Consider the following 13,044-nt stretch of genomic DNA (forward strand, 5'->3'; position numbering starts at 1 on the left):
TTAAACTCTAAAACAATTATTATTTTTTTTTTTTAGTTTTTAAAACATATATTTTTTTTATTTTTAAAATATTAGTGGATAGAGGATAACAAAACATAAAAACAGACATTGACCACAATATGTATAAATTTGTTTCTTAAATAATAACAAAAAGTAGTTATTTCAATCACAAAAAATATATAAAAGGAGCATTATTAGATGATAATTAACATACATTCACTTTTACAAATTTGAACCTCATGCCATTTAAAAAAAATAACAGTAGATGAACAAAAAGTCTTTTAATATATATATTCGAATGACAAACCCCTCCGAAGTTAGCACATGTTAGTATAGTATCTTTTTTAATCTCCAACATTTAGGGAGGAAGACCGTGTAAATTACTCGTTCTGGGCCAGTGTAGCATTTATTTTTATTTACAAATTAAATTATATATATTGATTGATTTACGGGTACATCATTTCAATCATTGGGAGAATGGAGTGTTTCCCTCCATTAAAAAAGATTTAAACAAATATTAAATAAAACTTCAACCGTTCCAAATTTTTCCCTCCATTTCATTTCCACAAACTTCATGCTCTTACCAAATCAATTAAAAAATGTCTTCTGTATTTCTCTCCACAAGGGGACTTGGTTTCGAATCCGATGAAAGTTTCTGATTACGAAATCTTTACGAACAATGCCAATGGCAGCCGTCAACAATATCCAGACTCGTGTCGTTGATCTTCATTCTCCATCTTCATTGGCAGTTTCTGGTAATCATCGCTAATCTTCAATATATTTAAGTTTTCAAGCGAAATCGATCGGAAAACGACTTATAAAGTGACTAAACGGAATCATTCGTTATCTGCATCATCGATTGATCGTTGCTACATTTTGAACAGTGGAGGTTTCTGTGTTTTCATCGATTTTCTTTACCTAGGTTCATAATGTTTGCACGTTATTGGCTTAGTAGCGTCTTGTTTTATTTGTGATGGTCTTAAAATCAGGAAATGATGATTTCGATGGGAGTTATGAGGATTGTGAGCTACTGCAGAATACTTTGGCCTTTGAGGACAGTGTAGGATCTGATGATAACCGCGTTGTTCGTTTGGAGAGTCCTCTCATTGATACAGAAATGGTGGATGAACTTGATTGTTCGGAGAATTTATGCATTCCTACTTTCGAGTATGAGGATGATGTTGTGCTTGATAGCGAGGATGAAGGAATTAATGGTAGTCGAATGATTAGAGTTTCCAGCTCCCTGTCTAGAAATGAAGCGGGACAGGAAGTTAAAAGTGATGCACAAGAAGAGAATATGGCATTGGACTTCCACTGTTCTGATCAGAAGCCATGCGATACAGGTCCATACTCACTGCTTCAATTTCGAACATGATATTGTTAGACAATTTTTCTTAATTTAGATATAAGTTATATTTTGATATGTAATTACACGTTCATACTTTTGAAACTTTGTTTTGGTCCATATACTTTTAAAACATCTGCATTCTTTTTGGTCTATGTACTTTGTTGATTTCTATTTAGTATTTTTAAAAGGTTGCCATTTTATAAGTTTACGGACCACTGGAAATAAAAAAGTAAACATTTGATTTAACCCTTTTTTCTATTCTCTTCATTATTTTTTTTAATAATAACTTTGGTTGACTTGTCTATAAATTTGTATGAAGGGGAACAAGTTTCTTCAAATTGTTTTAATGGGGTTGACATGGAGAAGGATTCATCTCAATTTTCTGCAAGGTTAAGCTATTGCAGTTCTCAAGAACCCGGAGAGTCAACCCAAGTCAATGCTCTTGGCTTTGTGGATCATTTTGTAACTCTAAGTACTACAAAATTAAATCCTTCTCAAGGAATTGGCCACAGAAAGCCTGCTAGAGTGCAATCACCTCTTCTTTCAAGAATTAAGGGACCTCAAAGTTTGGCAAAGAGAATAGGTAGGAAGTCGATTGACGTAACAAGGAGCTTTGAGTGGGTGGACATTTACAACCAAGAACCAGAATGCAACTCATTTGGCAAGTGCAAAAAGGCAACTTGTGATTTCGGTAATTTCAGAGGACAGTCATATACAACCAAGCCTCATAATATCGCGAAACTGAGCAATAAAGAAGGAGATCGTTTGCTTAAAAAGTATGAAGACGAGGAAGCAAGTGCAGGCATTCATTTCCAGATTGATTTAACTGCTTCAACTTTACCACATCCAAGATTAGATATCAATTCATTAGAGACAGATGGGATGAACAGCATTGAAATAGAGAATAAGTCCAACAAGGAACCAAATGCAAAATTAGTAGAGGAACAGTTTGAATCTACGGACGACCAGGGAGATGCACTTGAGGAACTAGATATCGGTTTTAGTACTCAAATAGCTGCTGAGGCAATGGAAGCACTATCTTATATCCCAAACATTGACAATCTTGCCAATGCTTGCAGTCCAGAGAATGCCCTCGATAATGTTTCATGTTCTTTGGTAGAACATAAACCACATTTGAATAATTCTTATCCTCAAATTATAGGTGGCGTCGATAGGAAATCAAAGCGAACACTGCAATCTAAGAGGAAGCTTAATGCAAAGTGTTTGAATACATGTCAGGCACAATATGACTGTCAGGAGCTAGTTTTGACAAATAAGAGAAAAGCAAAAAGAAGTAGATTGGCGGTGCAGGGACAGTTAAATTATAGAAAGTCTCCCGATGGGGGAAATTATTCAGCCACATCTTCCAATCTACTCAGCGATACAGGTAGTTGCCAACTGAGTCAGCGAGGTCTCACTAATGGAGCTCAAGTTACCATCACCCCTTTGATGGTTGGTTTACGGAGCCATCCCAGAAGGAGAAGAACACCTCGGAACATCCAAAGTCATCCAAATAGATCAAGCAATCAGAACAACACTTCTTTAGCAGTTGATGGAAGTTGCAACAACTCCACCTTAATGAAAAATGGGTCAGTAGGCAGAAATTCCAACAGTAAGTCAACTGTCCTGATTAGCAGAATCAATCCAAATGTTCTGCATGTTGCCTAGGAATTATACAAGTTAAATAAGCAATGTGCAACATGTTTTACATTAATGGTCTGCACTGCAAAAATGTTTTTGAAATGTTTTGCGTGAGATCATTAACTGTAATCTTAGTTTGAGATATTTCTGTTTATACCATGATAACGTAATCCAGGTTCAGTAACGTCCTATGTTTTACCGCAGGGAAGAATACATCAAGGTCCAGATCAAAATTTGATGTTTATCACAAAACAACACGTAATCTAATGCTACCACAGTCATCTTCGAAAGTGCTTGCAAGATTAGGTGTCTCAGAGACGATGCCTGATCTGAGATGGAAAGATTTGAGGAGAAGAAGAACAATGGCTTTGGTAAGAGTATGCTTTAGCCAGCATTTGGATGAAGTTACCCTCAAGCAACAAAAAAAGGTAAATTTGTACTTCTCGTTTCTATGAACAACCAAATTATTTCAAAAGGTGTATCTACCATCTAGTTTCTTTGTAGGTTGTCTTACAACTGGGTATATCAATTGCATCGAGCTCTGTAGATGCCACACATTTTGTAGCAGATAAGTTCGTTCGTACGAGGAACATGTTGGAGGCTATTGCTCTTGGTAAACCAGTGGTTACGCATTCATGGCTTGAAAGTTGTGGACAAGCAAGCTGTTTTATTGACGAAAAGAATTATATTCTAAGAGATACTAAGAGGGAGAAGGAAATTGGTTTTAGCTTGCCTGTTTCCTTATCTCGTGCTACCCAATGTCCACTTCTACAGGTGAAATTTTGTTTTTTAGTTTCATCTACCCCAGGGCCTTTTTCCAAGTTTATATTTGGTTAATGCTATAGAAACCTTACATTTTCTTCTCCCATCCTGCTTAGCAGGGTTTCAAAGTCCTCGTCACCCCAAACACAAGACCTGGTAAAGAAATCATTGCTAGTTTGGTAAAGATGTCTCAGGGTGAGGTACTGACTATACATGCTTATGCATAATTGCGATTGTTCTCAAATTGCATGGGTATTGTGATAATTATTTGGTTTTTAGTTTTTAAAAATTGTGTTTGTTTTCTAACCTTTATCATACTTTTCATCTTTTCTAAGTAAATATTTTAATTTTTGGATTATTTTCAAAAATAAAAACAAGCTTTTAGAGATTATTTTCTATTTCGAAATTTGGATTAGATTTTAAAAACACTCCTAAAAAAGTAGACAGTAAAACAATGAAATCAATAGGTATAAATAGTATTTAAAAACTTAATTTTCAACCATTCAAATGGGCCATAATTGTTTGTAGTCGGTAAATTTCTGCCCCTTCTGGTATGAAAATTTGCTCATAAGTTTAAACGCCTTGCAGCTTTTTGAGAGGAGTCAGATTTTCACGGGGAAGGATGAAAAGTTCCCCGACGATCTACTTATTCTTTCATGCGAAGAAGATTATCCAGATTGTGTTCCTTTCCTCAGAAAAGGTTTGGATTTATCCCCATTTTAATAAGTAAACATCTGTTATCTTTTTTTCTTTTTTTCTTTTTTCTTTTTTTTAATAAAACAGTAACTCCAGAATAATGCTAGAACCTCCTTTTTGCAGGAGCAAAAGTTTACAGTTCCGAGCTTCTACTGAATGGGATAGTTATCCAGAAACTTGAAAACAAACGGTTAGTATTTTCTACGCAAAGCATACATCCTAAAGAACAAACAAACGGAGGTACAAGTTATTAATAATTCTTAGAATAGAGATAGACTCTAGCATTATCCAGGCTTCCTAATTAGCATAAAAATGATCAAGGAGTTGCAGCCTAGTTCTCGAGCTGGGTTTTATTACGAGTGTAATATTAAACTACTTGAGAGTCGAACTGGCTCCTGACTGAATAATAGTGGTGAATGCTACCATACGTCGAATGCTTCTCTATACGTTGGATTTGGTACGAGAAACTATGTTTTAGGCATAGGCATAGGTTCCATATAATAAGGTAGACTGGATCTATGTAATCTTCACACAGATATCCCCAAAATTGAAAATCAAAGCAACAAAAGGGTTACATTAGCTTGCTTTTTTCGGGATTAAATAAGTTGACCTATCCATTCTCGAAAGTTAGGTTGGAGTAAATAAGTTGGGAAATTGAGATTTTTGTGAATGAGAGTGGAGGCAGGGGTGAAGCTAAACTAGAACAGCGCCTGTTTGAATCTATGTGCCTAAAAAAACCATGGAATTAAGTGTGTTTTGAATAACTAGATAGAAATAGAAAGTTTACTTGAGTTAGGACACAATTGTGTAACCTATAGAACATTTCTTGTTCAAATAGAGTCGAAAGTACTTTTTAATTTATTAAGACCTCTTATCAAAAGTGATCTCAAATCTATAATATATTAAGTGCGAGTTTTGTTTCTAGAAGTATTTTTAAACTTGGTATAGTTGACTTGTTAGAAAAATATTTATTTTTCTATCTCAAAACCAGTTGAAAATCAAATGAGTAGCAAATGTATCTTTTTAAGATTGTGAGGTATATTCATAATCCATATTTCTAATGTGGGATCCTCAACATGTCTTTTAAAATGATGTCTACATAGATTCATCATTTTTGGATTAAACTCTAATTTTATTTATCGGACTAAATTTTATTCGAACTTCATAAGCCATGATACCATATTAAAGAAGTATGGAGTTCTATCTCACAATTAATTGACAACAAGTTGATGGAATAAAGTTTTGAGGAGTTGGTGAATAAAGTTTTTGAGTAATCATTGAACTTTTTACTCTCCCTCTCTCATCGAGAGTTTATCAGCTGCTGAGCTTTGTTGTTTTGATTTACACTTGTCATTACCAGGCATGAGCTCTTCATAGACTGCAGGAAAGGTTCTGGCCCACAACCAAAACCAGTAGAGAAGTAGAATTACTTGCTCTTCCATTGAAATGGAAGTAAAAATGGCCGATGGGTACGTATTTCCACCCTAAAAGATAATCCTCCATATCTTCGAGCATTTTGGAAGATTCAAGCTCCACATAATTTTCTTCCTATTGTGAATATTCATCAATCCAAAATTTTCTGGGCAAAATTTTCTATCATGAATATCCATCCCTCCATAATTTTGTATGCTTCATTTTTCTTTTATATTCTGTTTACAGCACCATTTTTATTTTGATCCTTAAATTTTCAAATCCCTTAGAAATAAAGTAAAAATGAAAATGAATGGACCAAAATAGACACTTTTTTAAAATGCAGGGACTAAACTGAACTAAAACTAAATGTATAGGGACTAAAGTCCTTTATTTATTTTTATCAAAGTAATAAGTGAAGAATATTGATACATTATACCATAGCCAACTAAATGATGTTTACAATGCCATATTCGTTCCTTTATTTTGAAATTAAAATTACTCTAAAAGTTTACCTTTTTACAATTGATTCGAGCTTTCAATTAAGAGGGTAAAAGTTGCTAATTTACATACAGATATTGTTTCTACATCGGCCCAAAAGTTTAACTGAAGATAAATATCACAATTACACATGTTTATGATATATGATTCGAATAATAATGAGGATGATGATTTAAGCAAATTTAAGTAAAAAGTACCATTTCTGAATGCCAAATAAGTTGTATATATTTGAATTAGTTTCGTGGTCAATAAAGACTAGGCAAAATGAAGTTTAAGAAAATAAGTTGAATCCTATAATCACTAACCTAGAATTTACCATCCTACAAATTTTCTTAGTATTTAAATATTGTAAGATAAGACATTTTGACTTGTGAAATTAGTTGAAGTACATGAAACGGCAACAAATAAACTGATCAAGTAAATTCAATTCTCAAAAACTTGAAATTGCATAAAGAAAACTAAAAGTGAATCCATCGTTTAACGGATTCAGAATTGCCCATTTAATCATGTAATCACACTATGTATTCTACCTCCAAACAAGTAGCAATGAATCAACCACCAAAATTATTTCCTTTGCTCACTTAGAAAGAACTTTTCTACATTTAATCTCAAAGGCTCCAAATTTTTCTTCAGGTTTTTTAAAATATTGAGTCACGGTTTGCATTAGAAGAGCTTTTGGATATCATACACAAACAGCACAAGTACAAGCTCTAATGGTTAGGCTCAGAAGGTTGAGCCATGGTGGTGAAACTCTCATACCCTCCGCTTCCTGGTGCTGCTGGATTTGCTTGATACATTGATGGTGCAGCCAACGGTGCACCATTTGTTGAAGAAGGTTGAGGTGCGCTCCCTGGAACTGGAGCTGGAGGAGGCGGCCTAGCAGGAATGTTCACTTGGCCAGGCATAGGAGCTCCGGGTGGGGCCATCATAGGTGGCATTGTAGGAGCAGGTAGATATCCTACAGTGACAGAGGTCAGGAGTTCAATCAATTTGATATTAATGCTTAAATACCTGCTATATTGGTTTAAATTCCATCCAGTAATGACTAGAGGCACGAGCCAAAATCTATAGATACTGACATGAATCGGTTTGGTTGGTTTGAAGTATACTAGTTGGTTGATTTGGTTTACTACGGCAAAAAACTGGAAAATCGAAATTTTGAGGTTTAGTTGAATTAAGCAGCTTCAAGAGATAGTAGTAACCATGTGTGGTTAAAACGATTTCCTTTATTGAAATGTTTGTTCCTTCTTTCAACATGCTAAGGATGAAACTTCATTAGAACATGGCCAAAAATCCACATCGTTCTCATCATCTTCCATGTCATGCTTTAACAAAGTTTCGTCATTTATTTGTTGAGAAAAAAGACTAAACATCATTTCGGTACCAATAGATAGCAAATTTTAACTAGACAGAGATATGCCAAATCCTAATTTGGCACTTATTATGTCAAATATCTCCACTATTCAAGTTTTTTACTGAGACAAAAAGCATAACAAAGTGGTTTTAGTAGTTTGAAATGCAAATTGTGAAATAACACAATCAAAGTCAAAGGGATATGCATTAAAAAAATTGCTACATCTGAAACATATCAAATCTGTGAATTACCTGGAGCACCAGGAACTGGTCTAGGCAAAACTGGAGGCCTTATTCCAGGCATTAACCCCGGGGCAGCTCCCGGCATTACAGGAGTAGGTAGTACAGGAAGACGGGGTCTTTGGCCAAGTAAATGCTGATTATAAGCTGCACCAACCTGTTGGAATGCCGCAGCTTGACCAAGATGTTCTTTGATCCTCTGGTCAATTAAACTTTGGGTTTGTTGCTCCTCAAATTGTTGATAGTATGATCGCACATTTGCCTGGAGTGCATCCATGAATAAATAACTAAGAATTTGCTGTTCATTTGTTCTTTAAAATGTTAAAATGTTTCCTTTTTCTTAAAAAAGGGTTGTCGGATAAATGAACTGAAAAAAGATATTTTTAATATTTCCACAGTTCGTTCAATTTTGTCTTTTTATTTAATGATATGAAAGTTATAATTACAATATACTTAAAGATACTAATCATAATCTTGATTGTATTCCAGTAAACAGAAAGCAATCCTATAAAACAATAAAATCTTGCCTCTAGGCTCTAACAGTTAACTTTTCCCCTTTTTATGTGTTTCTAAAACCACAACCAAGAAACCAACCAAGTTCTTCTTAGTTTGAAAGTGGTATGTTCTTAAAAACATCAAATTACTATTAAATTCAATTTCTAAACTGGCCCAAAAAACTCAACCCCCTCGGAATAGGGAATTATATACTAAATTGTAACGTGGCCAATATTAAAATACCTTATGTTTGTAACCTGCATTATGCTGCTTCCTCACTGATGGCTGAGACACCAAAAATAAATAATTTTTTGAAAAAATACGAGCAATATTAAGCCTTACGAACACAATAAATGACAAACATGTCCAAAAATTTGAAGTCTGCCCCACAAATCCACCCCCCCCCCCCCCCCAAAAAAAATAATAATAATAATAATAATAATAAAATAAAATAAAAGCACACACACTAAGAAATTGCTAAGGAACTAAATATTATTGCATGTAGAAAGCAAGAATCAAGTATAATTGAAACAAGCCATTACTTGTGCAAGCCAATCTAGGGTGTGTTTATAATACATTTTCAAGTGTTTAGTTTAAAAAATAAGTCATTTTGGAAGAAATTTGAGTGTTTGACAACCACTTAAAATAGCTTTTTAAGTGCATTTTAATTAGTTTTTATCAAAAGTGTTTAAATAAAAACGAGTTTTTTGAAAAATATTTTTTTCTTCATTCAATCCAAACGGACCCTTAGTTTCAACAAAACCAAAGGTTTGGCACATTCCACTTGAAATCGAGTTTTACTAAGTAGCCATAATTTAGGGTTTCTTTTCTTTTTTGGTTATCGAGTGTCTAAGTCTCGTTTTGCACACCTCAACTAACATCAAACCACAACCATCTCACCCTACAACATTTGGCTGCTAAGGAAAATCATAGAATTTTAAGTCTTGAGTAGGGGGTAACAATAGTTTTTCAACCAATAGCTTCTAAACTCACTTTCTTCCTTAACCTCAACCTCAATTCACTGAGTCAATCCATGGTAGTTCTGTGTTTCAAGTTATATTTGGTCTTAAATATATCATAGCTCCAAAAATAGAGAGAGAAAATCACTGTGATAAGAACTATACAGCTTCTTGGAGTGCTCTCTCCGAAACTTTCGCAATTATTTGTTGCTTTAGATTTAAGTCTAAATGAGAAGCCTTCTTATCATTAACATTGTAACTTTCCAATTACCAACATAAGTTCTAGCTTCTCTTAAAACACATTTATACACACAAACATCATGATATATACGGAAAAAAACAATACACAGTCGATTTGCTTCATCATTCGCTCCAATCCCAACAGCTACCACAGTCAAATCAATCCAAAATCTCCTACAATTTCTTCGAACAACTGATATGTACATTCAAAATTAAAAATCAATTACCTAAAAACATTACTCATCATAAAGACGAGCAACTGCAGCATCAACGAAGAAAACGCCAAAATGAAAAAGTAAAAAAAAAAAAAAAGAAAAAAAGGGCAATAATCAAACGAAAAGGAAACAGCATTGTCATCTGAAGATAAGAAGAAGAGAATTTACAGAATCATGGGTCAGATATGTATCGCAATAGTCACAGTAATACCTGCATATATACAACGAGATCACATCACTGACTATAGAGTGAAACATGGAGAGATGTATAAATTTGATTGAAGGATAAAGTAATGAGGGTTAGAAGAAGAAGGATATGGAAGAACGAACCGAGGCATAGCGCTGTAGAGCTCAAAGAAGGAGCAACAATGGCAAACCCAACCAAAACCCTATCGGCGATTCTGCGAGAACGAGAAGAAGAGAGAGAAGCTTCTGGTCTTTTCTCTAAAGAAGATATCAAGTTTATTTTCCGATTCGAGATTTTAGCCGGCGGGTTGGTTCGGTTTGATTTAGTTCTCGTATACATTGTACTACAGTCAAGATTCGAGCTAGTTGGGTTTGGTTTATCAGTTGAATTCAATTTTTTTAAATTAATTAATTAGTTATATATAAATATTGAAAAAAACATATTGTATCAATGTGGATTTTAAACTTTTAATTTCAAATTAATCATCAAATAACATTTCTAAAATCCATAAAATACAATAATAATAATAATTTTTTGAGAAATAATAATAATGTTATTTTTTCTTTTTTACAACAATCATCAATTTGTCAATTTCATGTTGGGGTTAGAGTTCTAAATCCTGTGGTTCTCGTAGTTTGTAAATTATATAGACCGATTATTTATTTAATTAAATAAGGAGTTTTTTTTTTTAAACATTTAAATTGCATTAACTCAATCCAATAAACTAAGATCCAATGATATTTTATGTAGCTTGAACAGTATGTGGTAGACATACAAGTAGATCATGTTCAAGTAATAACCTAAATGGTTTGTAGTATATGAATAAGGTTGAGTGTCTTATCCTTGCGACACCATGAATACAACTTACTTTTTTAAATGTCATAAGAGTTATAAGTGTTGCAAACGATGTGATCCAAATCGTTCATGTGAAGACATCCAAATCGTCCATTTGAAGACATCCAAATCGTCCATTTGAAGACTTACTTTGTAAATGTCATAAGAGTTGTAAGTGTTGCAAACAATGTGATCCAAATCATTCATGTGAAAACATGCAAGTAGGAGTAACTAGACAAAGAGTTTGTAGACCAGACTGCAAAATGATTAATCTTTTTTTATAACATCGTTGACTTAATAAATTAACATTTCATAGGAAGACCATAAGTAACTCGACCTCGATCCTGAGTGAGTTATGGATCCCTGTCTATGAGGACAGTTCTTTGATTAGTATGAATGAGAGTGGCCTAAGTTGCCGACTCAATAAGCTTTCTATTTTGGGGATCTGTTCGAGTAGGGAGTTGGGAATATAGTTACACAAGATGAAGTTCATCCCTTCCTATTTTTATGGTAAGTAAATGAATTGATCCCTTAAGTGCTGATTATAGGTCTTGAACAATTAGGCCTTACCTTCTCATTAGTTCAAAAGGAATTTAGTTTATGGTTGGACTATAAACTTATCTTCATTAGAGGGATCGGTGGTATTAAGGAGTAAGAGATAACTATTGGGGTTTGTGCCCTAAAGTCTCGTGTCCTGTAGTTTGTAAACAACTTTGTACGAACACTTGTGATGTATAATATAAATGATATTTACTTCACTACTTGACTTTGCACATTTAGATGTTTTTTTTAAAAAAAAAAAAATTTACCACAAACCAATAGATTTAATATCCATGGTCGTCTTTATGTAACTTAAGCATGTATGTAGTGACATACAAGTGGATCATGTCTTAAATGACAACAAAAATAGTCTGTAGTATATGGATATAGGAGGGAAACCTTATCCTGGTAACACTACGGACGTGGCCCGTTTGTAGAATTGTTACAAATGTTGTGAGTTGTCACAGATGGCCTGATCTTAATCATTCGTGTAGTGGACATGTGAGCGGGGGCGTCTTATACAAAGAGTTTGTATAAGACTTGACCTCGAAGTGTTAATGTCTTGTCATATAACTCCGTTCATGACTGAGACTTCACTTCACTAGGATGACCTTAGGTAACATGACCTCAATCTCGAGTGAGTTGGGAACTCCTGACATTGAGGGCGGTCATTTGATTTGTATGGGTGCGAGTGGACAGAGCGCCAACTCAAACCTATTATTTTGGGGATTCATCTGATTTGGGAGCTGGGAACTCAACTTCACAAGATGGAGTTCGTTCCTTCCCCAAAGTATGGGTAAGTAGATAGATTGCTCTCTTAAGGGCTGATCCCAGAGCTCGAACGATGTGGCGCCACGCACCTTCTCATGGCCCGAGAGGTGTTCACACATAGGAAGACTATGTTGTATTATTCATTAGAGGGATCGGTAGTACTTAAGGAGGAAGATGTAATTATAGGGGCAAAACAGTAAATTGGCCTGCTGTAATTACGAGCATCTGTGAAGGGTCATTGTACTGATGATTGGTTATATCCAATGGACATAAAAATATATCTATGGCAAGAAGAGTTCAACTATCGGTCTTTAGTGGAATGTCTGACAATTAACGGATGGTGGATATCGTGACTAAAGAGTTTAGTCAGCTATTCATGTACCATTGGAGCTTCGAGCCATAGGTTCATAAGGTCCCCTTGGTAGCTTGAATACAAGTTGAGAGCCAGTTTTTGGGTCAGCTTGAAACATTCAAATTGACAAGAGGGAGTTCGATTATATATGATATAATTGAACGAGTTAATTAAATATGGTATAATTAACTTTATGTATGAGATACATTAATTTGGAGGAAATTGGATATAAACATGATTTATATCTAGTAGAGGAAAATATTATAATTAATATATGATACTAATTTATATGCTATGAATATGATGAGATCACATTCATTGAACGGTTATAAAGGAAATGGGACGACGTCTCTTCTGTTCTAAATAACGGATGAGTGCATTGAAAGATCACTTTGAGATGCATAAATAGCCGACGGTGTGTTGAGCATGAAGGCGCGAACATTGTGTTAAAGAGAGTGTCATCGTTTAGAAAATCAGTGCCTATATGATAGTGCCTGCAT

At 34.4% G+C, this 13,044-nt stretch overlaps 2 protein-coding genes across 4 annotated transcripts; one reads left to right on the forward strand and one right to left on the reverse strand.

Annotated features, from left to right (window-relative positions):
* The first annotated feature begins 549 nt into the window (after positions 1-549).
* LOC120086657 (BRCT domain-containing DNA repair protein) lies at positions 550-6,046 on the forward strand. Of its 2 annotated transcripts, XM_039043396.2 has the most exons (9): positions 550-755; positions 990-1,343; positions 1,668-2,960; positions 3,194-3,417; positions 3,494-3,763; positions 3,871-3,951; positions 4,340-4,451; positions 4,571-4,637; positions 5,808-6,046. In XM_039043396.2, the coding sequence occupies exons 1-9, from the start codon at positions 680-682 to the stop codon at positions 5,869-5,871; spliced, it is 2,541 nt and encodes an 846-aa protein (XP_038899324.2). In that variant the 5' UTR covers positions 550-679; the 3' UTR covers positions 5,872-6,046. The 2 variants fall into 2 exon arrangements, 1 of the variants encoding a protein (XP_038899324.2); XR_016532121.1 differs by lacking the exon at positions 5,808-6,046 and having other exon boundaries at positions 3,871-3,946; positions 4,571-4,593.
* Positions 6,047-6,905: 859 nt separating this feature from the next.
* Positions 6,906-10,382, reverse strand: LOC120087120 (C2H2 and C2HC zinc fingers superfamily protein). Of its 2 annotated transcripts, XM_039044008.2 has the most exons (5): positions 10,191-10,382; positions 10,029-10,071; positions 8,690-8,731; positions 7,964-8,213; positions 6,906-7,316 (listed from the first exon to the last, which is right to left on the reverse strand). In XM_039044008.2, exons 1-5 carry the CDS (start codon positions 10,196-10,198, stop codon positions 7,069-7,071), a joined length of 591 nt encoding a protein of 196 aa, XP_038899936.2. In that variant the 5' UTR covers positions 10,199-10,382; the 3' UTR covers positions 6,906-7,068. The 2 variants fall into 2 exon arrangements, with proteins under 2 accessions (XP_038899936.2, XP_038899937.2); XM_039044009.2 differs by lacking the exon at positions 8,690-8,731.
* Between the last annotated feature and the right edge of the window lie 2,662 nt (positions 10,383-13,044).

Source organism: Benincasa hispida, chromosome 9 (genome assembly GCF_027475165.1).
Source record: "Benincasa hispida cultivar pf3 chromosome 9, pf3_genome.v1.1, whole genome shotgun sequence".
NCBI lineage: Eukaryota > Viridiplantae > Streptophyta > Magnoliopsida > Cucurbitales > Cucurbitaceae > Benincasa > Benincasa hispida.